This window comes from Emys orbicularis, chromosome 7 (genome assembly GCF_028017835.1).
Source record: "Emys orbicularis isolate rEmyOrb1 chromosome 7, rEmyOrb1.hap1, whole genome shotgun sequence".
In the NCBI taxonomy this organism is placed as follows: domain Eukaryota; kingdom Metazoa; phylum Chordata; order Testudines; family Emydidae; genus Emys; species Emys orbicularis.
In genome coordinates, this window is record NC_088689.1 from 41686141 (window position 1) to 41710257 (window position 24117).

The 24117-nt window shown below is 46.0% G+C and overlaps 1 protein-coding gene across 1 annotated transcript in view; it reads left to right on the forward strand.

Annotated features, from left to right (window-relative positions):
- Positions 1-24117, forward strand: part of SPOCK2 (SPARC (osteonectin), cwcv and kazal like domains proteoglycan 2) — a 50754-nt gene that overhangs the window by 19819 nt on the left and 6818 nt on the right. Inside the window, exons 2-7 of the mRNA XM_065408103.1 lie at positions 5746-5754; positions 9366-9411; positions 14045-14159; positions 18328-18442; positions 19572-19686; positions 20628-20747. Coding sequence (XP_065264175.1) covers positions 5746-5754; positions 9366-9411; positions 14045-14159; positions 18328-18442; positions 19572-19686; positions 20628-20747 — 520 coding nt within the window. The remainder of the gene's footprint in view (positions 1-5745; positions 5755-9365; positions 9412-14044; positions 14160-18327; positions 18443-19571; positions 19687-20627; positions 20748-24117) is intronic.

A 24117-nucleotide genomic window follows, 5' to 3' on the forward strand; every position in this document is an offset into this window, starting at 1 on the left:
AATGCAGGAATCTCCTTAGGAAGTGCAATCATGCTATTTAGAATCCATCACCGCACGAGATGGCTTGTGGTCTGATAAATGCACACAGAGCTCTGAACTACTCTGAATGCACTTTACCACTGGCACTAGATAGCTCAGCTGCCGGGAGAAGTAGCAGGGATAGAGCTGATCTTGGATCAATAATACAAAATGGAATGGATGCAAGCAAATAGCTGCTTCAATGTGATACTTCAGCACTGGCTCACTCTGTCACCTGGTCTGCATGCTACAGTACATCCCTGGGGAGCATATGGGCTGTTGCAATTAACCACATCTATTGGTATCTGCTGGAAAACATTCCCTCTTTTTGCTGCCCACCCTGCACCCTTCTGAGCTAGGAAAAGTGACTCCAAACTCCCCTTCCAGAATCTCCTCCCAGTTCTGTGCCTCTTCAGGAGGTGCCCAGCTGGACAGCTCCTCAGTGATGCTGGACTGTGTAGGCATTAGTCAGCCATTCTGTCCTGAGGGGGTGTAGGGATTGTCTAAAAAAAGCCTGCTGCACTCCTAAGAAAAGGGATCCCCCAACAGTGTCTGTGCTGTGGCCATTAGCTTCCACTCTAAAGAAACTCAAGGTCAGAGTTTCTTGTCTGAGCTCACTCTCTGACATCCCCATAAAGGGAAATTCAAGTAGAGGAAGCTAATGGCTGCTTGCCCCATGTTCTCAAAGGTCAACAGGCTCTTTTAGTTCATCAGTTATCCCAAGTTGGATGGGTAACTGTTGTTTCTACTCTGACCAGTGTCACCAAGAAAATGCCCAGCAAAACAGCTACTGAAGGGATATCCCTCCACCTGCCACTTGTGGAGTGAGGATAAATAACGGGGCAGTGAGGGGTAATGAGTGGATTTCTGTGTCTAACACATGTAGATAATTGGCCTGGGCCCCTACAAAGTCTGTCTGTCTCCGGAAGCTAGCATACATAAATGGCAGCTGCGGTGTACCAAATGCGCACAGCTGGATATGATGTCATTGATGATACATCTAGAACAATATCTATGTTGCCCTGGGCATGACAGGATGTGATAGATCCATTGGCAAGAGAGAGCCCACACCCAGTGAGGGAATATTTTATTCTGCTTATTTCTCTCCTCTCTTCTGGTCTTCTCCCATTCACCATTTATCTTCTCTACTTTCCTGTTTTTATTTCCTCTCTTCTCCTCTAGCTCTTATTGTGATAGAGTAGTTTGCTCCCCACTCTCTGAAATGGGACATCGTTTTCTCAAACTCTTTTTGTTTACAGTAGGGGAGCATAAGAAGGATTTGATGTTTTGCTATGTAATAACAAATCAAGGGGCTTTATTTTAAATTTTGCCCTGTGGAGAAATATATATATTTTTAATTCTTCTGAGGTCCTGAATGTGAGGCTTCCGGATTGGAGGAGGCAGCGAGCATTTCCAGCATCCTCTCCATGGCCTTTGTTCTGGTGCCAAACTTCCCTTCCATAGCACAAGATCAGGCAAAGTCTCTTTTCTGTGCTTTCAGCTCCTGAGGGAGCTGCTGTCTTGAGTGACCTACACTGTCAACAATCCTTCCTCCCCCCCCCATTCCCAACCATAGAATGTGACACAAACAAAAGTGCTGGCTCACAGGTTTTATTTAAATAATCTTGTACAATCTGAAAATAAACCTCCACAAGAACTAGGCAGGGACTGATTAAATCCCCTGCAGCCATGAGCTTACTGATGGCATTTGAAAGAGACTTGGTTTTGGGGACTTTCCAACGTGCACATAGTACGTTATTGCTTTATTGTGTATAGCATCTTCCATGCAGAATGCTTCCTAAAGCTGTCTGCAGAGTTAAATAACAAAGCTGCAAAGAGGCGTAATTGCCAATAGCAAAGGGAGAGAGATTCTGAGGTAGGAGAGAGAGACATTAGATGCAGGATTTCACAGCCAGATGAAGAAGGAGAGTCAAGGACTCTCAGGTGGAATTGCAGGAGGCCACTCCCAACAGCTGGAGCTGAAGAGGAGAAGACACTGGCACCAACACTGTCCGGATTGTATGGAGGGGACAGGGAGTAGGTGGAGGCTATACAGGGGGAGGGAGAGGAGAGGAAAGTGGTCAAGAGCCCAGATTCTTCTCTTGTGTGTTGGAATAAATTGGGGCCAACTCCATTGAAATCCACGTGTGAAATTACACCTGTGTAAAATGGGTGTAAGTGCAGGGAGCTGTGAGATGCACTGGACACGTCTGTGTTTGTTGTTTAATGTTCACAGGGAAAAGTTCTTGTCCCCCTGACAGTGTCAGCCTCAGGGATACTTCAGGAATGTGTGGGATCTCCCTCCCCTCCCTTTTCAGGCACTAGAGAGTGACCATTCCTTTCCCATCCCATCCAGCTGACAGTGAGTTCTCCCTTCCCTTTCTCCAGCTCACCCCATCTAGCTGGGTGAGGGCTCTTTTCCCTTCTCTGCTATTAAATCACGAGTTATCCATTTTCTCTTTCTGACAATTTACTAATAAGCCTGGTACAGAACAATTACCAGAAGGTGTGCGTGGGGTGTTAATGAACCACCATTGATTAGTTTATTACACATGCGCACAGACTGCTGGCCCATCAAGACCCATCCCCTTTCTCTGGCAGAAGCCAATGCCTGATGCTTCAGAGGGCGGTGACGCTCCCTCCCCCAATATAGGAAAGTGTTTGTGTCAGGCTGCATGCAGCAGTTGGATTCTTTCTGGGCCTGTGCCCCGGTCCTCTTACATCTGTGGTGTGTTCCCACGGTTGTTGGTGATTCAGAGGGTGCTTTGAGAGGGTTTATCCCATGTCTCCCCCATGATAACATGCTGCACTGTCACAGCAGCCATGAAGCTGGTCTCTGCAGCATGTCACCCTGGCAGCACTGCAGCCATTGCTGTGCTGCAGATGGCACTCAGCCTGCCCTTGACTGCATCTTGTGCCAGTGAGGGCACTGATCAATACTGGCTCCGCGACACACTATCTTTCCAAAAAGGCTCCCGCTGATTCAGCCTTTCCGAGAGCCATTTCCAGTCCCACCTCAGCGAGTGACCCTGAGAGGGCAGCTGGCTCCACAATGCAGCAAGCCACCAGCTTCTCAAAGAAGTCCATTTGCTAGCTTGGCAGAGCTCCTGCAGGGTGGCAGTGTGCCATGTCTGATGATGTGCCGTTTCCTTTGGTGAGAGGGGCACTGTTTGTTATGCTTTGTGTGCTCGGCAGATTGGGGTCATTGAACATGCTCGCAGTGGGAGTGGAAAGGGTTGGAAGTCCTGAGTGTGTTCAGTAGAAAAGACATTGGTTTTGTCCTGCCTCTGCTCTGTATTGCCATCCCCACAAAGAGCGCCGTTGGCAGATGGGACACACAATGCCTTTGAGCCTATCGCAGCATGGCTGCATCAATCCAGCTCTCTTAGTCCAAGGCTCCAGCTGTGCGGAAACCTGCCAGCATCAGGAGGAGGAGGAAGAAGTGGTTTGAGGCTTGGCGAGGAAGATAAAAAAAACACTGGGAAAGGAAGAAGAAGAGTCATTGAAGAGGTGCTTGCAGGCTTGGAAGAGAGTCCCCCAAGCAGGAAAGTGGAGAGATGGATGGTTCTTTTAGAGACTGAACAAAGGGGCAGGTTTCCTGTTAGGAGGTGTCCTGTAATTGTATGCCTGCTGCTATTCTCACTAGACAGATAAAGTGCTATTTAAAAACCTTACTGGATTTGGGACCCAGCCTGGGACCCCTCTGCCATGCTGATCTCCCTTAAAGGGGTCCTTTTTTGTTTGCTCCTTTTTGAACCTTTCAGAAAATAAAGTTCTGTTTTCCAGAAAGGTTGGGGTTCTGTACTGAGAAACTGTGCATTGTCTGAGCTATCAGAACAAACAGCCTGGGTCTTTTTAGCAAGACAAGGTAAAGGAAACTGGGACAGATAGTGCCTGCATCTCTCTGTGTATGTGCATGTTCAATTATAGCAAAGTGTGTGTGTGCATGTGCACATGTGTGTGTTTATTAGAGACACAGAGGTCACTCTAGTAGTCTCATTTAAACTATTGAGAGAGAAAATGAAGCCAGTGTTAAGATGCAAATATTTTACTAGCAGAATGGCTGGAGGGAATGAGGATTTAAAAAAAAAAACAGTTTTAAAGGTATGTAGTGCAGGTATGTGATGGCCTTGCACTGCACGGAGTTGACTCGTGTAGCTCCTGAATTTGATATTGGGTTCTGCCAGGTCTGACCACAATATATTAGTCTCTGCAAGCGGCCAAGCGGCGGAGGAAATAGCAGGGCTGACTCTACCAGACAGCTAGTCATTTAAGGGAGCACCATGTATGAGGCAGTGAAACACTTGGAGACTGTGTGGGTGACTGTGGGTTGTCAGGGATAGACATTTGCCAGTTTGCCTGGCAAAACCCCTGGATCTGGGCTTTGAAGCAGTAATGAGAAACCCCGGGTGATAGCATGCTCCTGACAGCTGCAATATTCTTAAAGGACCCAACTGTATCATACAACACCAGGGCAGCTCAGGAAGTCCATATGTGATGTCCCTGTATGGTGGATTCATGGTTCACTAGGGATGTAGGTGTCCCAGAGACGGGCTGAGCTAAAGACTATACCTAATCCCTCCCTTACAAATTGCTGGCAGATAGTTGCATCTAAAAAATATGTTGTTACCAATCTGTGACCTTCAAAGGCTGGAGTTGCATAGGACCCCATGTCTTATCACAGCCTCATTTTCCTCAGCCCTGTCCAAGTGCATTAGCAAGAGCTTCTCTAGCATCAGCCCCTTGCTTGGAGGCTCTACGAGAGGGTGGCATCCCCCAAGTCCATTTTGTAGAAATATAGGATTTCTCTTGGCTTTCTTCCCATTTGGGATAAATGTGAAGCCTGCATAGGAGCCAGCTCTTCTCCTGAGCTGAGCTGCAGCTGCTGATAGGACATGTGGTATGGCTGATATCAGCCCCCAGGGCTCTTGGACGTGTCAGAATGGAAGATTAACACTGGAGCTGTGGATGATGCGCTAAAGAGAACAGCTGGGACCAAAGGTGCAGGGACATCCATTTTACCAGGAGCCAAATAACATCCTGTGACAGCACTAATTTGGCTTAAATCAGTAAAGAAGTCTCTTGCAATAGAATATTGGTCACTGCCAAGCCTCCTAATGATACCGTCCCTCTCCCCTATGCTCTAAAATGTCCCTTCCTGGGTGTATGAGAAGGGAGCTGTCATAACAGGAGAGCAGTCAGGATTTCATTGTCTGCAAATATGCCTTTTTTGTTTGTTTAACATTATTTTATTGCAGAAAGACTGCAGAACAATAGAAAGGTACTTGTATTATTGTGAACTCTGCTGTATGAAACACTACATCCATCTGCTGAAACATCATTGTTTCGGTCCCAGGGCTAACCAAGAAGTGTTGGGAGTAGTGCTGCAGCTTGCACAAAGCCTGAATTATCAGCCTTTGCCTTAATTTTTGTTCCTTGCAATCAAATTCCATTGTTGCCATTGTGACAGAAGTACGACTTAATAAATGCAAATTAGGAAAGCAAGAAAAGATGCATTGGGGGAGTCTTTATAAAAACACATCACTTGGAGGAAATGAATTATGACATTTCAGGGAATCTAAACAAAGAAATACTGTCTGTGTGATCACAAACCCAGCCCTTTCTTGCAGCCTGAGCTCTGGCAGTGTCGGTATATTTCATGTGTGTTCTCTTTTCTCTCTCCTTTTGTTTTTTCGCCTACTCTTCTGCTGTGGGCTGAATTCCCAGGAGGTGGAGGTTAGTATCGATTTTTGAATCTGGTTTCATTTAATCTTTACAGGGCATCTGTGTCATGTTCCCTGTGTTCTCCACCCCAGCTCCCTCCCTCTAGTTTTAGTTTATCAGGAGAATATTTTGAGTTGATTTGAACAGCTGCACGTTGCATGAAGTATGGCCAGGATGAGTGTGTATCTGTGTAGAGCCCTGCAAATCTGCGGATATCTGTGGACCATTTTTGTGGATCATGGATGGATGCAGATCCAAATTTTGTATGTGCACAGGGCTCTATGTATGTGGTTGCATGCGTATATGTGAGTGTGTGCCTATACATACGCACATATTCATTTTGACCCCCAGGCAGAGGGCCACTTAAGTGGGAATGAAATGATGCACGAGCCTGGTGCTGGCCCTCTGCGCAGGGTGAATTTCATCCTGAGAAACTGTATATATAATCATCACCACAGGGCCGCCCAGAGGGGGGGCAAGTGGGGCAATTTGCCCCGGGGCCCCACAGGGGCCCCGCGAGCCCTGGCCGAGAATCCCTTCCCTGGGTAGAGGCGCCTTTTTAATCTTTACTCACCCGGCGGCGCTCCGCGTCCTTCAGTGCCGCCGAAGACCTGGAGCAAGCGAAGGGACCCGCCTCCGAAGTGCCGCCAAAGACTCAGAGCGCCGCCCGGTGAGTACAAGCGCCGCAGCGGGTGGCGCCTTTTTTTAATGCCTCAGGCCCCCTGAATCCTCTGGGCGGCCCTGCCACAAGATAGAGGGCACCAGTGATGGAATTGAACCAGCGTCTATCAGAGAGGATTGTTGTTACATGTTAAGCATCGACAGTGCTCAGCACTGTATAAAAGTCTAGGAAGACCCTGTTCCTGCCTCTAAGAGTTAATAATCTAAATAAGCCCAGACAGCTCAAGGAAGAGCATTCTACACGGTAGTGAGTCCCTAGTACCAGAGGCTGGATTTCCTTACTGGAGGGGACAGTCAACAACACTGTTGTTCAAAGGGTGTGGAGTGTGTGATCTGCTGTAAATTAACACAGGCCATCAGGGCACTTCAGAGAGGCTTACAAGAATGTTCGTTCATGGTTGGCAAAGAAAAGAGACCTGCAAGGAGAAACCCATTCTAGTGCAGACATTACAAATGAGATGCACACCCGTACTCTCTTCCAGGGCCTGGATTCATTTACTGTTAAACCCTCCCCTCGCATTTTTGTTTGTATTCTCTGCATTTGATTCTGTGTATATAACATATTAAAGGCCGGGGTAATCAATTATTTTTTGTCAAGGTCCACATTTCTTGGTCAAGGTATAGTCAAGATCCAGGCTCCAGGGAAAATAATACAAAAATAATAACAATAATAAATAAAGAGATTTTTGCAGTCTGTTCAAAAGCAGCTGGGGATCTGGATTTGGCCCATGGTCCACCTATTGACTACCCTGTTAAAGGAGAACAGCTCCAGTGGTTGTGGTGGGGCTGTTAATTGTTGGTAACTTTCCAAATCTGAAGACTCTCAACAAACAAGGGAAGGATTGAGAGGTTTAACCTTTGCACAGCAGGGGGAGGAAGTGTGGTTAGAACAGGGGACTGCAAGTCAGGATAAGAGGCACCACAAGGCAGGGGGTAGAGAGGGGCAAAGCCTCCCCAGTCCTGACACATTAGGTAAAATGTTGTCCCCCAGCTGGTAGTACTGCTGAGGCCTCTGAGGTAGTGCGGTACTCAGCCAGCAGGTCGTTGCCCCCTGCCCACAGAGAATGGCAGCGGCGCAGGAGCTTGGGCTGGTACTGCTGCCAGCAGTCAGGAATGGCACTGCCTCTCTGGGGCTCCCCATACGCTGCCTGTGTGGGAGAGGGATACCAAAGAGCTGGCTCTGAGGGTGCTGGTCCCGGGAGGGCTGGTGGTGGCCTGGGCAACAGTGTTGCCACTGACAGGCCTTTTTTACTGTGCAGCCTGTGCAGACCTCACCAGGAGCCTGAACTCTGCCGGAACTTCCTAGTAACGCCTGAGGTGGTGCGAGGCAGGGCCAGGCTGGCTCAGTCCCTGGTGTCTGGCCAGAGTGAAGGGCCAAGTCAAGCCACCAGAAGGCACTGGTGCTCATTAGGGGGTTGGCACAGAAAAGCATCCATCCTGCCCAGCAATTTAACTTTGAGGCTCAGGATCAAATCTGGTAAGGCCCGTCCCCACCCTCCCGCTTGAGACCCCAGGCAGTGCCCCTGGTCAGGACTCCTGGGTTCTATTTCCAGATCTTCTGACTTGCTGTGTGTCACTAGGCAAGTTACTTGATCTCTCTGCACCTCAGCTTCGCCCCCCACAAAACATGAACTTTAGACCCATTGGGTCTGGTATTATTCCTTTCATTTTCTTATTTTTATTGCACATCTGACTTTTATCCTTTATTCTCCATTTCCTCACCTTAATAGTAGTGTTGCTTTTCCCTGGAAATCTGTGGAAAGATTCTACTGCCCATTTGCTTGGTGTGGACAGAGGCCACTGTCATGGATGGGCTGGGGAGCGTGGAGAAGCAGTGAGGGACCTCAAGTGCTGAGCCTTCACAAATGATCAATCACTTTTCAGGATGAGGGAGTCAGAGACAAAGGACTTGTGTTTTTTCTTCCCAAGAATTGTAACTGATTCAGCACCTTAAGAAACGGGATAGGATCTAGCCAAGCAGCATGCTGACATTCTAACAGCTGTGCCAGCATCTGATAACTTTTCCTGCCACTTCCAAGCCATGACCTGATGGCCCTTTACAGTGCAATGACGCTGGGGCAGCAAGCAATGTATTACTACTATGAGTGTATGGAGGTCCCTGCACGAAGGAGGTTAGGGCAGTAAGTCCCTGACGTTCTAAACTGTGGACTCCCCCTGTTGATTATGTTTGTGTAAATGCACCAGGTGAATTGGGAAAATGCAGATACCCTGCAGGTCTTCACAGATGCCTGGAGACCGTTAACCCCAGTTTGAGGTTAGGGCATCAGACTGCTTCTGCCTCTCATGTGATGGAGCAAGATTTGCACCTCTCTGCAGTGAGGCAAGGATTTATGTTCTTCAGTTTTCCTATTTGTGGGGTTTGCCATTAAATGAACACACCAACGGCCAAGGCAAGTACAATCCTGGAATTAGATTTAGCAGCTGGACTTTGGTGTGAGGGCACAAGCATGCACATCCTGCCATCCCTCTGCATTGCCCATCTGTGCAGTTGTGTGAGCAGGCTGGATACTGGAATGTATGAAAATCTCACTCTTGAGCAGTGGATCTGCAGAGCTCTGTGTGTGAGGCAAACAAGGTTTTGTATGTTACAGGTCAGGAATGTGAGCAGAGCTGTGTGCGTGTGTGTGTGTGTGTGTGAGAGAGAGAGAGAGAGAACTAGACCTTTCTGTTTCCAAGAGGACCAAATTCCCCTCACCAGCAATGCAGAACACAGAATAAATAAACACAATATGAATCTTTGCATTGTCTTTGTAACCATATGTGTGGCCCTCTGCTAGAGTCCAAGCCATGAGGAAGGCATCATTGTTACATCCCCAGGCCAGTGTTACCTCTAAACATTGATCAGGCTCATCGTTCTGAGCATTTGGATTTTGATATTTGGCATGTTCTGTTGACTAAGCTGTTCTCTCTTCCTTCACTAGGATGACTATATCAAGAGCTGGGAAGATAATCAGCCAGTTGATGAAGGTAACTTTATTTCTTGGTTGTGCACACTTATTAAGGAGCTGCTGACTTTTCCTTGAAAGGTCCTTATAGAAAGTCCTGTGGCTCTGAACTGAAGCCCTTTCTGAGACGCGTTCTGCACCAATTACTTGATTCTTGTGTGGAAACAGAACCTTTGTACGCCCGAGGAAACCCAGGAAGTGGGGCTGCCAATTCAGTGGGTGCGGCTCTTCCCTCTGAGCCCCACCAGCCAGTGAAGGGACAATGGAGGTGCCCTCTGTTGGATGAGATTTAAACTGAGGTCTTGACCACTGTGGTCATTAAAGATCTCATTCCACTTTAGTAAGAGTCCATGTCCTGGCTAAATTCCAGCTTGAGTAAATTCCACCTGCATTTTCCCTGCAGATTCAGCATGATACAATATTCTTCACTTAGATGCTGAAGGTTTGGGTAGGGATGCTGCGTGCTGCTGCAGTTGTGATCCAGCCCTGTGTTTACTATACTTCAGTGTAGAGTTAAATGATCTCCCTTGGCAACTTTTGTAAAGACACTATATAAATGCTAGGCGCTGTTGTTTTGTTTTCATCTGCTCCTGTTGCTGATTCTCCAGTTGAAGTCAGGCTCCTTATTTTGACTCCACAATTAATTGCTCTGGAAACAGGCTAGGGTTGTGAAGTCATGGACGATTCTTGTTTCAGGTTCAGGGGGAATGTACTTGAAGAAGCAATGATTCTATCTTTATGAAGCTATCGCTAATCATACAAATGAATGAAGAAACCCACTCAGGAAATATGACAAGTAGGCTAAACTGAATCAGAATAGGATGTATTTCAGGATTTGCTATGAGGCATCCACTGCCCTTTAAATAAATGATACTCTTTGAGTGTTGATCCTCCTGTCCCCCACCCCTCTGCACAGTTTTACTGTACTCCTAACAGGTACCTGAATGTTGTTCCCATTTGGACATGATCCCTGCATTGGCTGCGGAATACTGGCCCATCCTGCTAGAGGTGTACTGTTGCCCTGTTGCTGTGCCTAATGCTGGATTTCCCTTCAGCCAGGGCTGGGTCTGCTGTGTGCTATTATGCAACACCGTCTACACTCACTTGTGAAGGGCTGTGAAACACAAGGCATCTGTTGGTGTCAGGAGCAGTTTGATAGCAGCTCTAGATCGCAGCCAGTGCTGCCTGCTGCAGCTGGTCATCTGTCCATGAGGAGGTTCTCTAGGCAGTGGGAGATCGTGTTCACAGAGGGTTGGACAACATCTGAGACCCAGCATGTGAAGCATTAAAAAATCTTACACTTGTTTCTTTGCAGTGCTTGAATTGGCCCCCAAAGTGCAGTTTTATCAAACTGGAGGGACAGAGGAAGCATGGCAGAAATTAGTTTTACCTCATTTATAGATTTATAGATTCCAAGGCCACTGCTATGATCCTCTAGTCTCACTTCCTGTATAACACAGGCCACAGAACTTCCCCAAAAGAACTCCTAGAGCAGATCTTTTAGAAAAACATACATTGTTGATTTAAAAATCGCCAGTGATGGAGAATCCACCATGACCCTTGGTAAATTGTTCCAGTGGTTAATTACCATCACTGTTAAAAATGTACACCTTATTTCCAGTCTGAATTTGTCGAGCTTCAACTTCCAGCCTTTGGATTGTGTTACACGTTTCTCTGCTAGATTGAAGAGCCCATGATCAAATATTTGTTCTCCATTTAGGTACTTATAGACTGTCATCAAGTCACCCCTTACCCTTCTCTTTGTTAAAATAAATAGAGCTCCTTGAGTCTGTCACTGTAAGACACGTATTCTAATCCTTTAACCATTCTCATGGCTCTTCTCTGAACCCTCTCCAATTTATCAACATCCTTCTGGAATTGCGGGCACCAGAACTAGATTTAATATTGCAGCAGCACTAGCACAAGTGCCAAATACAGAGGTAAAATAACCTCTCTGCTCCTATTCAGTTTGGATGTTTATGCATCCGAGGATCACATTAGTGCCTTTTGCCACAGGGTCACACTGAGAGCCCGTGTCGGGCTGATTATCCACCACAGCCCCCGATCTTTTTCAGAGTCACTGCTTCCCTAGTTAGAGTCCCCCATCCTATAAGTATGGCCTACATTCTTTGTTCCTAGTTGTATACATTTACATTTAGCTGTATTAAAACACACATTGTTTGCACCCAGCTTACCAAGACATTCCAATCGCTCTGTCAGTTAACTGCTCTCTTCATTATTTACCACTCCCCCAATTTTTGTGTCATCTGCAAACTTTATCAGTGATGATTTTATGTCCCAGGTCACTGATAAAAATGTAAAATAGCATAGGTCCAAGAACAGATCCTTGGGGGGACTGCACTAACCCCCCCCCCCCCATGATGATTCCCTGTTTACAGTTATATTTTGATACCTGTCAGTTAGCCAGCTTTTAATCCATTTAATGTGTGCCATGTTAATTTTATATGGTTAAAAAACTAAAATCAAAAGGTTGTGCAGTATCAAGTCAAATGCCTTACAGAAGTCCAAGTATATTACATCAACACTATTACCTTTATCAGACAAATTTGTAATCTAATTTAAAAAAATCTAGTTAGTTTGATAGGATCTATTTTCCATAAACCCAGGTTAAGGGCATTAATTATATTACCCTTCTTTAATTCTTTACTAATTGTGTCCCATATCACCCACTCCATTATCTTGCCCAGGAATGATGTCAGACTGACTGGCCTATAATTACCCAGGTCATCCCATTTACCCTTTTTAAATATTGGCACAACTTTAGCTTTCTTCCAGTCTTTTGGAATTCCCCAGTGTTACAAACCTTATTGAAAATCAACATTAATGGTCCAGTGAGCTCCTGAGCCAGCTCTTGTAAAACTCTTGAATGCAAGTTATCTGGACCTGCTGATTTAAAAATGTCTAAATTTAGTAGCTGCTATTTAACATTCTCCTAAGATGCTAGTGGAATAGAAAGAGAGTTATCATCATTTGATATGACTGTGTCATCTGTTTTTTCCCAAATACAGAACAGTAATAGTTATTGAACACTTCTGCCTATTTGCATTATTATTGATAATTCTACCATTTCCATCTAGTAATTGACCACTGTTAAAATTCTTTTTGTTCCTAATATATTTAAATAAACTTCTTATTCTCCTTAACTCTGCTGGCCATAGTTTTCGCCTTGTGTCCTTTTGCTTTCCTTATCAGTTTTCTCCTAGCTTTTGATTTATGTTTATTACTACCAAATTCCCCTTTCTTCCATTTGTTATATATTATTTTTTAAATTTTTATAGCTGCCTTCTCTTTCCCTCTAAACTAAGTTGGTTTTTGAACCAATATGGCCTTCTTGCTTGATAGTGGATTTTTGGGCATCTAGTAAAGTATCCTTAAACAATTCCCAATGATCATTCACATTGTCTAATTAAATTCTTTCCCCTGGCTGATTTGGTGCATAATCATTTTCAACTTTGTAAAATTGGCCCCTTTAAAGCACAAAGTATATATAATACTGGTCTGGACATTATTCTGTTTGCACGTTATAAATGTGATCAAGTCATGATCACTTGTATCTAAGCTACCATTAATTTTTAGTTCTGTGATAAGGTCCTCTTTATCTGTGATGACGAGATCTAATATAGAATTCCCCTGTGTTGGATGCAACACTTTTTGAGTTAGGAAGCTGTCATCTGTAATATTTAAAAATACCAAGAATGTTTTAGTACTGTCAGCATGAGATCTCTAGCATATGTCACTCAGTTGAAATCATGCAGATCTTTTTCCTACACATTATAGTTAGGTGCATAAGGAGCTGGTCATTCTGTTCCCTACTAGATTTGTTTGGTCTGTAACAGACATCAACGAGTTTGTGATTTTGTGCTTAGTTAGCTTTTATTGTGTTATCCATCACGTCCTGATTTGGAAAGGTCGGGCTCCTGGTCTTTAATCTGCCTGAGCATGGGCTGCAGTGACTCAAGCTGAATCCCTCTGAGTGCTGCCCCAGCAATAAAGCAGCTCATCAGTGACTAATGCTGTTCTTGACAAGCTGACTTCTTGCTATTCTATAGATAGGACCCCAGTGAGCTGATATTTTTCGCAATTCAGAATGTGAGCAAATAAATACATGTCGTTTTGTTGACACTATCTCTCTATGTTGTTAGTTATACTTAGCACCTTCTAAATGTTAACTCACCCTAGGCACTGTACAAACACAGAACAAAAAGAGGTTCCCTGCCACAAAGAATTTACAATCCAAGTACAAGACAAGAAAGAACAGATAGATACAGACAGACAGACAGTTGGGGGAATACAAGAAAACAATGAGACAGTATTGATCAGCATGGTAGGCAGAGGTCTGAGAACAGCTGCCTAACTATTGTCAAGGCTTTTGTCATCATAGCAAAGGAGAGTTTTAAAGATGAATTTGAAGAAGCACACAAAAGTAAATGTGAAATGACTCAACAAAGATCATTTGGAGAGTCTGTGTTGTGTGCCTTCCTAAAATGAATATTAAGACACAAGACCTACGTTGAGGCAGTCCTCATTGAGACTCTCCTGCCTCATTCAGGGTGGATAGCAACCATAGCGGAACTGGTAAGTGAGATAAGGGCTGTTTGGTATACTAGCTATTCACTTTCTTTTTCTGTCTTCAGCTTTGGACACAACCAAGGACCCCTGCCAGAAAGTGAAGTGTAGCCGGCACAAAGTTTGCATTGCCCAGGGCTACCAGAGGGCTATGTGTATTAGCCGCAAAAAGTTAGAGCACAGGTAAGAGAGGGTCTTGGGTCTGTGCAAGATTTCTGAAATGGGATTGTTCCTATTACAATTTATTGCACTGGAGATTACAGAGGCATTCACTCCCCCCCCCCATCTCTCTTTTTAATACACGGATTCCAGAAATGTCCATTAGGACCGGTGATATGCTTGCATATTGTGCCAATTCCTATGCTCTGGAAAAATAGTCACATGTGAACAATCTCACTTGGCAAACAATGCTGTAAAGGGGTAAGGTCATAGTTAGGAGGTCATGCAGAGAGATGTACTCTAGTGATCATTTTTGGCAGGATCAGACTTGGACAGATGCTGCAAATGGTATTAGTCCATTAAGTTAAAATCAGTTCTTGAATTCACTGCTCTTTGTAATAATCTTCTTGACTCCTATGGGAGAACTTTTTCTTGTTTCCTAATTCTTACCAGTGTTTTTTTTTTTTATTCTGCTGCACCAACACACACTGTTTTATTATTCTGGGGGCGGCTGGGAATGTTTTTTGATCTGTTTTGTTTGTTTTATAAGAAAACCGGATCAAAGCTTTTAAAAAATAAATAACCCTAGCTCTATAACAAAGATACTTTGCAAACAGACTGAGAGGAAAAGAGAAAGTGGTATGGCCCAGTTTACCATGACAGTGTTTTTAACAGTGCTAAAGGCCAATAGGCCACATTATTGCTAAGCCAGGCGTTAAATGGGAGTGATGAACAGGTGGTTGGATGCTGTTGCTATCCACATGGTCAGCTCCCAGTGGACACAGACCTCCAAGTCACATTCTTCTCATCTTTATTCCTGTGTGACAGGCAGACCCGGGGAGCCTGCACAATCTGGCATTAGGAGAGACTTTCTTAATCAACAGAGGTGAAACTTGGCCTGGATTTTTCTATCCACTTGAGGCCAAGTAGATTCTTACCTCAAGCAGCTGTACCAGGGACAGAGCAGGAATGCTTAAAGAGCACTGGGCTTTATTGGACAGGAAAGACTGAGGATCATTTTTGTTCTGAACCTCCTTGTATCCCATACTCTAAAGTTCCTGGCTGAGTCTTTTACAACTGGCAGTATATTCGGGGTATGGCTGTTGTTGCAGTTTTGGGCTCTGAGTGGTAAAGACAGAACCCTCTCTAGGGATGGGAACATGGAGTAGCAGGGACAAAAAAACAATGCCAGTTGGAGGGACCTTGGCAGGCTATTAGGGTGTGGGAACATAGGCGAACCAGCCCTCCTCCTTTCTAGGAGGATGGAACTTGGAGGTAATTTGCTCTGAACCCCTCCTGTTTTCCTCAATGTCATGAATGGGCTTCGGGCAGCTCCACAGACTGGTTGTTATAATTAAAGGTGATCTTGGCACTTATTGTCTTCAGAGGTGATCTCCCCTTCCCCCAAGATTTGATCTTAAGAACAATGAATGCATGCCTGAAGGGCCCTGGGCGCCATAACGGAAATAGTTACCAACAGCACTCAAAGGCCTTGTCTACACTGGCGGCAGCATGTAGGGTATGTGTAGCTAAATGCCACAGCGAAAAGCAGGCTGTGACCACACAGTGATATGTAGCTACATGCCTCAGTGAAAGGCTCTGGCAGGAGGGAGGCAGAAAAGAAAGGCTCTGGCAGCAGGGATCTGCTGGAATCTTTCCCTGATGCCTCCACCCACCAGAGGCTTTCCCCACTGCTGGAGCTTTTCCCAGTGGTGGGGAAAGGCTCTGCCATTGAGACATTACGCTGTTAAACATAGCAGTGTAGACAGGGAAGCACCGCTTGTGCGTGTAATGAGCCATGTAGGATATATACCCTATGGTTTTTGTGTGTTTTTACTCTCCTCACTAAGCAGTGCCTTACCGTTTACACTACTATTTATGTCTGCGCTAGGGGGTATGCAGCATCTGTACTCTGCAGTAAGTGTTGACATAGCCTAGTAAAATACTGGCGTGTTTGTGCTATGTCTGGAAGATCCCCATAGCCAGCAAAGCACATGAAGTGGAATAGAAACCCTACTCCTCCAAACTAAATAGGAAACAAAAAGGTGTTGGGCCTTGCCTAGAATAACGCTTCAGGCATAGGCTGGCAAGCAGGGAGCAAGAGAGATCCCAGAGTCACATGCCCAATTGTATTAATTGAAATGGAATATATGGGCCCAAAGGTGTTAACATAACCCAGTCACTGCCCAACATTAAATAGTTTTAAACAAGGTTCGGGGTTTGGTACACAAAGACCTCAGCCTGATTGGTTCCATGGCAAACAAACCATTAAAAATTCTGTTAGCCTTTTATTAAAGACACAAAAAAGAAGGAGAAACAGTTAAAACCTTTGGAATGTAAACATTAAGGCTTTCATTTTAGCAACATTCCTTGTTCCCTTTCTCTGTAGCTGAAGAGATTTTTAGAAGGAAAAACCTCTTGTTTGACAGTGTTTGGGTTCGTATGAAAGATGGTAATAACTGTCCTTTTTGGGAAAAGAGAAGTTAGTTAAGATGGTCTGGAGCTGTTGTTTCTGTTATTGTTACAGTCTGATCCCATTTCCTAGAAGACAAAACAAACCAAACACACACAAAAAGGGAGATAAAAGAATAGCAAGGATAGAAAATGCAGTTTCCGTCACTGGTGTTGACTCTTGCTTGCAACCTCTCTGCTGCAGAAACACAGGCCCAATACATGGTCTTATCAGCCAGTCTTAGACTTGGCAAATTTGTACCAGCATCGGGCTGTTCAGGGCATTACATTTAGCTGCCTCTTTCTGATCACAGGCTGACAGCAGTGTTGCAAAATGTACCCTGTTGGCCATCTAAGCCAGACTCTTATAGACCGAAGGAAAAAGGAGAGGAATAGGGAAGACAAGAAATATGGTGGGGAAGGAAAAGAATATACACGGGTAGAGGGTGACAAAGTCTAACATCCCAGATGGTATTTGGAGTTCAGCTGAAGCCAGTGGAAGTGGCGATGTCATCTGGGTCCCTCTGGTCAGGACAATTTTCAGGATTAGGATGAAGAAGGTCTGGGGTCCCAGGAGACGATGGGGCTGGCAGCCATGATGGTGAAACTCATTCCTTCCCCTCCTCTCTTCTTTCAGCCATCCAGCATCACAGTAGCCAGTTTGACACCCCCTCTCCCAAAGTCTCTTTCTGAGGACCCCAAGCAGGGAGTGGTGGGCAGGATAGTCCATCCTCATCATTTTGTCCATAAATAGGCCTCGGGTGACCAGACAGCAAGTGTGAAAAATTGGGACAGGGGGGTAATAGGAGCCTATATAAGAAAAAGACCCCAAAATCGGAACTGTCCCTATAAAATCGAGACATCTGGTCACCCTAAATAGGCCTAATTTCCTGACCCCAATTTTAGTTCACTGATTTCTGGTCTTCTACTCCTCATTTACCAGTGATAATCTTAACACAGCCCTTGAGTGGTATCAGTAAATCCTTTCCTGTTTAAATTAATGCACTCTTTCCAGCTCCTTCTTACATCTTTTCTTAAACAATTTTATATAACTGGTCACTGTGACAATTTATGAACTTTCACTCACTTTTTACAGTTGAGCTTCCAATTAGGTAAAGTTGTAGGCCTAGTTATCCCAACAGCCCGCAATGGAGAAAGCCTGCCTCACATCGTACTTTGAGATGGTGGTTTGTTCCAGTCCCAGCAGTCAGAACTGCATTAACGGGACACTGATTACCACCAGGCCCCTCAGGCAGACTGGCCCTGCCTGAGCCCATTGCCATCGCACCCTATAATGTTGGTGTCTCCCCCATTTGTTTTTCTGTGGCCTTTAAGAATCGCCTTGTTCTCTCTGCTCTTGTACCAATTGTTCCCTTGGGACTGGAGAGCCACCTCCCACCTGCCTTCCCTTGCAGTCTTGAGACCCAGGTAAGACAATCAACTCCAGTATCACTTAGGCTTCCGTTCTAAATCTGTTGCTCCAAAGATCACTTTCATCCTTCCCCTCACAGCGGCCTTCCTTTCCCCCCTCCCCCCAGTTTGACAGGCGGGTGAACAGCTGCCTGCAGGCCTGCAAAGTGAGAACAATTTACCACAGAATAATAAGAATAACGGATTTCTTTGGGGAACCAAAGAGCAGAAGCCTTGAGCAAGTTCTGTTGGGAAGCGAGGAGGTGTGGGTGAACCTACCTAGCACCTATCCATCTCTCTGTCTCTCTCTCTCCCCGCCCCCCATGGATAGAATCAAGCAGCCTGCCCTGAAACACCATGGAAACAAAGAAAGCTTTTGCAAACCATGTCACATGACCCAGCTCGCATCTGTCTGCGGCTCTGATGGACACACTTACAGCTCTGTGGTGAGTGGGGCAGAAAAGGCTCATATATTGATAAGGAGGGTGGGTGTAAAAGAGTTGGCTCTGGGGAGCTGCTGTGCTTCATGGCTTCCAGTGAAGAGCCAGCTATAGTAGTGCAGCTCAGGTCTGCATTGGTATTCACAGCTGTATCTGCGACAGTCCCCTAGCCACACTCCCTGGGCTTGGTGCTGAGGCACAGGAGTGACTGAGGAGTTAGGCTCAGTTGTCCATGAGGGGAGTACCGGGAGGGGTGACGTGAGCTCACGCTGGGGACATGGTATCACTCGGTGCTGGATTCTGCACGGTGCTGTGGTGGTAACATTAGCAGCGGATATACTGTGCATTGTGTACAGTACACCAAAGCTTTACAGGGCAGCATGGCTCAGTAGTGAATCACAGCTCGTTTGGGAAAGCTGTGCCAACCTCGTTTTGTTGCCTGTAGATCTGGTAACTAGAAGATGGGAATCTGTATCAGTTAAGCCGTTATGCTCCGCTTTCAGAGCTGCCAGAAAAGTGCATGCGCTTCCTCACAGATTTCTAAGTGGGTATAGTCTATCCCCTCCTCTGCACCCTGATTTAGCCGGGCTGCAAGAAACCCACCGTACTTAGGGAGCTCAGAACCACACGCCTGCTAGTTAGAGTGGGGATGAAATAACAGAAAGCAAGGTTGGTTGGAAAGATCTGGCCTATATGGTTCTGTATAGACGATATTGCTGATTGGGTAGAAGGTGGTCCCTTCAGAGACCTCTTCTGCTCCTGGACTTGGGCTTGCTTGAAAAGGTTACACAAAAGTAGTCGCAAGATCAGTGGAATGGATTGACCCTATGCATGAGGCCTTGCTTTTTGGAATGAGCCCTGGGGAGTGTGGAAACATGAAACTCAGAAGAGCACATTTCTATTGGGGCCCCTTCTTGGTTATGCATATTCTGGAGGTGGTGGGTCGACTCCTTGCTCTCACACCTGTAACCTGGTGGGGCTTTGCACTCAGCTGGGAACATGCTTTTTACCCAGGGGATTGATTGGAGTTTCTTTTGCCATCCAAGAATCAAACGTGGTTTGGGTGGTGTGAGTTGCGGAGTACTCAGAGCGGGATCGTGCTTATTGCACTGACTCTTCCTGCTCCTTCTCTCAGTGCAAACTGGAGCAGCAAGCCTGCCTGACCAGCAAGCAGCTGGCAGTGAAGTGTGAGGGCCAGTGCCCCTGCCCGACCGAGCATGGCCCCACCTCAACCACAGATGTCAAACAAGGTAAGAGAGAAGCTGCTACCTAGTTTGTTTTATTCCCCTTGGATATAAAATAAATAAGCAAAGTGCATGTCCTGTGATGGGGAGGGGAGGACACAAAGAATAATGCAGGTGGAGTTGTCTTGACTCTAAAGGCAGAGCCTGTAGTAGGGAGAGGGAGTATAACAGAGACAGAAGGGAGAGCAAGAAGTGAAGGCACAAAGCAGGAAGAAGGAGAAAAGAATGGAAATCAAAGGGGTGGCAAGAGAGAATGAGAGAGGAGAAAAGATGAGCGCACCAGGGACAGTGCAGACAGGAGCCCAATGAGATGGACGATGTTGTAGCAATACGGAAGTGCCAGCAGACACGTTCAGGCAGCATACTGTTTTCTGGAGGGAACTGTTTGGAAGAGACACCTCCTGGGGACCTGTCTGAGAAGCCAGGAGATCAAAGAAGCTTAGTTGTAAGCAGCCCCAATAGAGCTGGAGTTTGTTTCTTAACTCTGCAGCAGAGTGATCTCTTATATGGCAGAAGATCTAGGCACAACAAAGCATAGAACAGCTGTGGAGAAAAGGAGCCAAGAGAGAGAAGTCATCCAAGGGCAGGCTGAGACCCCAGCCCAGAAACCTGGGGAAGGCGTGAGGATGGTGGTGCCAGTGAAGATTGGAAGAGTGCTGGTTGCTGGGGGGTCACTAGCTGGAGGAGTGCATTAGGGGAGATCTTTTGGGACTGCCTACCCATCTTTCTCCTTTTACTTCTCTCCACCCTTGAGACTATGACAACAGGCCTCCTCTATCACCATCCCCAGAAATTGTGGGTACATCTGTTTCCATGCTCCCGAAGCCATGTTTGTGCCCCATGCTAGGTAACTACCCTAGCTATCCAATCCTGGCATCCATTTCCATCCTCCCAGCCCTTGCCGGCGGCTGGGATGCTTGTTTAATAGTTCGCCATTTAATTTCCAGAGACTTGTACCGGGCAGGACTTAGCAGACCTGGGAGACCGTCTGCGGGACTGGTTCCAGCTCCTACGTGAGAACTCCAAGCAGAACAGTTCTGGAAACCCAGGGGCCAATCCAGTGAATGGTACGGAAAATGCAGATCTGTCATTTGTGGACACGCAAACCCCTCTCCCTCATACTGGTTGTGATGAGACGGGAACAAAGGTCTGCAGAGTGATGGAGACTGCTCAGTGCAGTCAGGTCTGGTGCATGCATATTAGTTCCATTCTTCCTGCCTCGGTGGCAGAGTGGCTGAAATGCATACCACGATTAATATGGTCTAGGATTTCTCATATTGCGGCACTCCAATTGAACCTTTGCCCCTTATAGCTCACTGCATAGCTACTATCCCACCATATAACTGCTAAGTGTCCAGACACCTGCTTCTCTTGCCTCTTATTGTTGTCACTAGTTTAATGGTCACACAGGCATATCTTTTATACAGTATCACCCTATCTCAAAAAGAACACAGCAGAAAAAGGAGGGTCCAGAGAAAGGCCATATAAATAATTAGACTTTCCTCGCCATAAGGGGGAAGCACATAGATTGGGATGATTTCCTTTAGAAAAGGCAAATAAAGAGGCTGTTGTTAGAGGTATATAATAACAAACAGTAAATATGGTATAAAGAAGGTGATGCACTATCTGAGCACTTCAGTCTATGATATATTTCTCCTCACAACACCTCTATGAAGTAAGTGAGTGCTATTAACCCTGTTTTACAGATGGGGATTGAGGCACAGAAAGGCTAAATGACTTACCCATGGTCACACAGGAAGTCTGTGGCACAACTGGAAGTAGAACCCCACTCTCAGACTAGACCCATAGCCCTGGCACAGCCTTTCCCTCCACTGGCCCATCCTTACTTTTTGACCTTTCTCATAATTCAGGAACAAGGGAGCCTTCAATTAAATGAAAAGGCAACAAATCTAAAACTGATAAAAATGCATCCTTTTTTACACAACACCTAGTTAATCTGTGGAACTCACTGCCACAATGTATTTTGAAGAGAAGAACTTAGTAGGGCTCAAACAAGGAATAGATATTGAGCTATGTAATCAGAATTTCCTCCATGGTTTCATTAGCCAGGATAAAAATATATAAGGGACATTAATCATCCTGCTTCAGGTTGCAGGAACAAACCATCCCGATGTGTAGAAAGAATAGTAAATATGGCAGGCGACCAGCTTGGCTAAACAGTGAAATCCTTGCTGATCTTAAACGCAAAAAAGAAGCTTACAAGAAGTGGAAGATTGGACAAATGACCAGGGAGGAGTATAAAAATATTGCTCAGGCATGCAGGAGTGAAATCAGGAAGGCCAAATCACACTTGGAGTTGCAGCTAGCAAGAGATGTTAAGAGTAACAAGAAGGGTTTCTTCAGGTATGTTAGCAACAAGAAGAAAGTCAAGGAAAGTGTGGGCTCCTTACTGAATGAGGGAGGCAACCTAGTGACTGAGGATGTGGAAAAAGCTAATGTACTCAATGCTTTTTTTGCCTCTGTCTTCACAAACAAGGTCAGCTCCCAGACTGCTGCACTGGGCAGCACAATATGGGGAGAAGGTGACCAGCCCTCTGTGGAGAAAGAAGTGGTTCGGGACTATTTAGAAAAACTGGACGTGCACAAGTCCATGGGGCCGGATGCGCTGCATCCGAGGGTGCTAAAGGAGTTGGCGGATGCGATTGCAGAGCCATTAGCCATTATTTTTGAAAACTCATGGCGATCGGGGGAGGTCCCGGATGACTGGAAAAAGGCTAATGTAGTGCCCATCTTTAAAAAAGGGAAGAAGGAGGATCCGGGGAACTACAGGCCAGTCAGCCTCACCTCAGTCCCTGGAAAAATCATGGAGCAGGTCCTCAAGGAATCAATTATGAAACACTTAGAGGAGAGGAAAGTGATCAGGAACAGTCAGCATGGATTCACCAAGGGGAAGTCGTGCCTGACTAACCTGATTGCCTTCTATGATGAGATAACTGGCTCTGTGGATGAGGGGAAAGCAGTGGATGTGTTATTCCTTGACTTTAGCAAAGCTTTTGATACGGTCTCCCACAGTATTCTCGCTGCCAAGTTAAAGAAGTATGGGCTGGATGAATGGACTGTAAGGTGGATAGAAAGCTGGCTAGATCGTCGGGCTCAACGGGTAGTGATCAATGGCTCCATGTCTAGTTGGCAGCCAGTTTCAAGTGGAGTGCCCCAAGGGTCGGTCCTGGGGCCGGTTTTGTTTAATATCTTTATTAATGATCTGGAGGATGGTGTGGACTGCACTCTCAGCGAGTTTGCCGATGACACTAAACTAGGTGGCGTGGTAGATACACTAGAGGGTAGGGATCGGATACAGAGGGACCTAGACAAATTAGAGGATTGGGCCAAAAGAAACCTGATGAGGTTCAACAAGGACAAGTGCAGAGTCCTGCACCTAGGACGGAAGAATCCCATGCACAGCTACAGACTAGGGACCGAATGGCTAGGTAGCAGTTCTGCAGAAAAGGACCTAGGGGTCACAGTGGACGAGAAGCTGGATATGAGTCAAGTGTGCTCTTGTTGCCAAGAAGGCTAACGACATTTTGGGCTGTATAAGTAGGGGCATTGCCAGCAGATCGAGGGACGTGATCGTTCCCCTTTATTCGACATTGGTGAGGCCTCATCTGGAGTACTGTGTCCAGTTTTGGGCCCCACACTACAAGAAGGATGTGGAAAAATTGGAAAGAGTCCAGCGGAGGGCAACAAAAATGATTAGGGGTCTGGAGCGCATGACTTATGAGGAGAGGCTGAGGGAACTGGGATTGTTTAGTCTCCAGAAGAGAAGAATGAGGGGGGATTTGATAGCAGCCTTCAACTACCTGAAGGGGGGTTCCAAAGAGGATGGAACTCGGCTGTTCTCAATGGTGGCAGATGACAGAACAAGGAGCAATGGTCTCAAGTTGCAGTGGGGGAGGTCTAGGTTGGATATTAGGAAACACTATTTCACTAGGAGGGTGGTGAAGCACTGGAATGCGTTACCTAGGGAGGTGGTGGAGTCTCCTTCCTTGGAGGTTTTTAAGGCCCGGCTTGACAAAGCCCTGGCTGGGATGATTTAGTTGGGAATTGGTCCTGCTTTGAGCAGGGGGTTGAACTAGATGACCTCCTGAGGTCCCTTCCAACCCTGATATTCTATGATTCTATGATTCTATAAACCAGTCACTCCAGGGCATAGATGCACTAGGCTTTTTTGCCCCGAATCTCCTACCGTTGCTTCCACCAGTCCAGCTCTCCTGGTTATAGTGGCAGCGGGAGTGCTAGTGACAATGGGACTCCAGGCAGCCCCCAGTGTTTGAAGCATCCCACGGTCTAACTTTGCTTCTAATACATCTACGTGGCCCAGTGCTTCAACGTCTGTGTCTGCCAGCAACTTGTCTATGCAGTGCTGCCAACAGTGGAGCTGCATCAGGGCTACAGCCATAGTGCGTGAATTCCCTG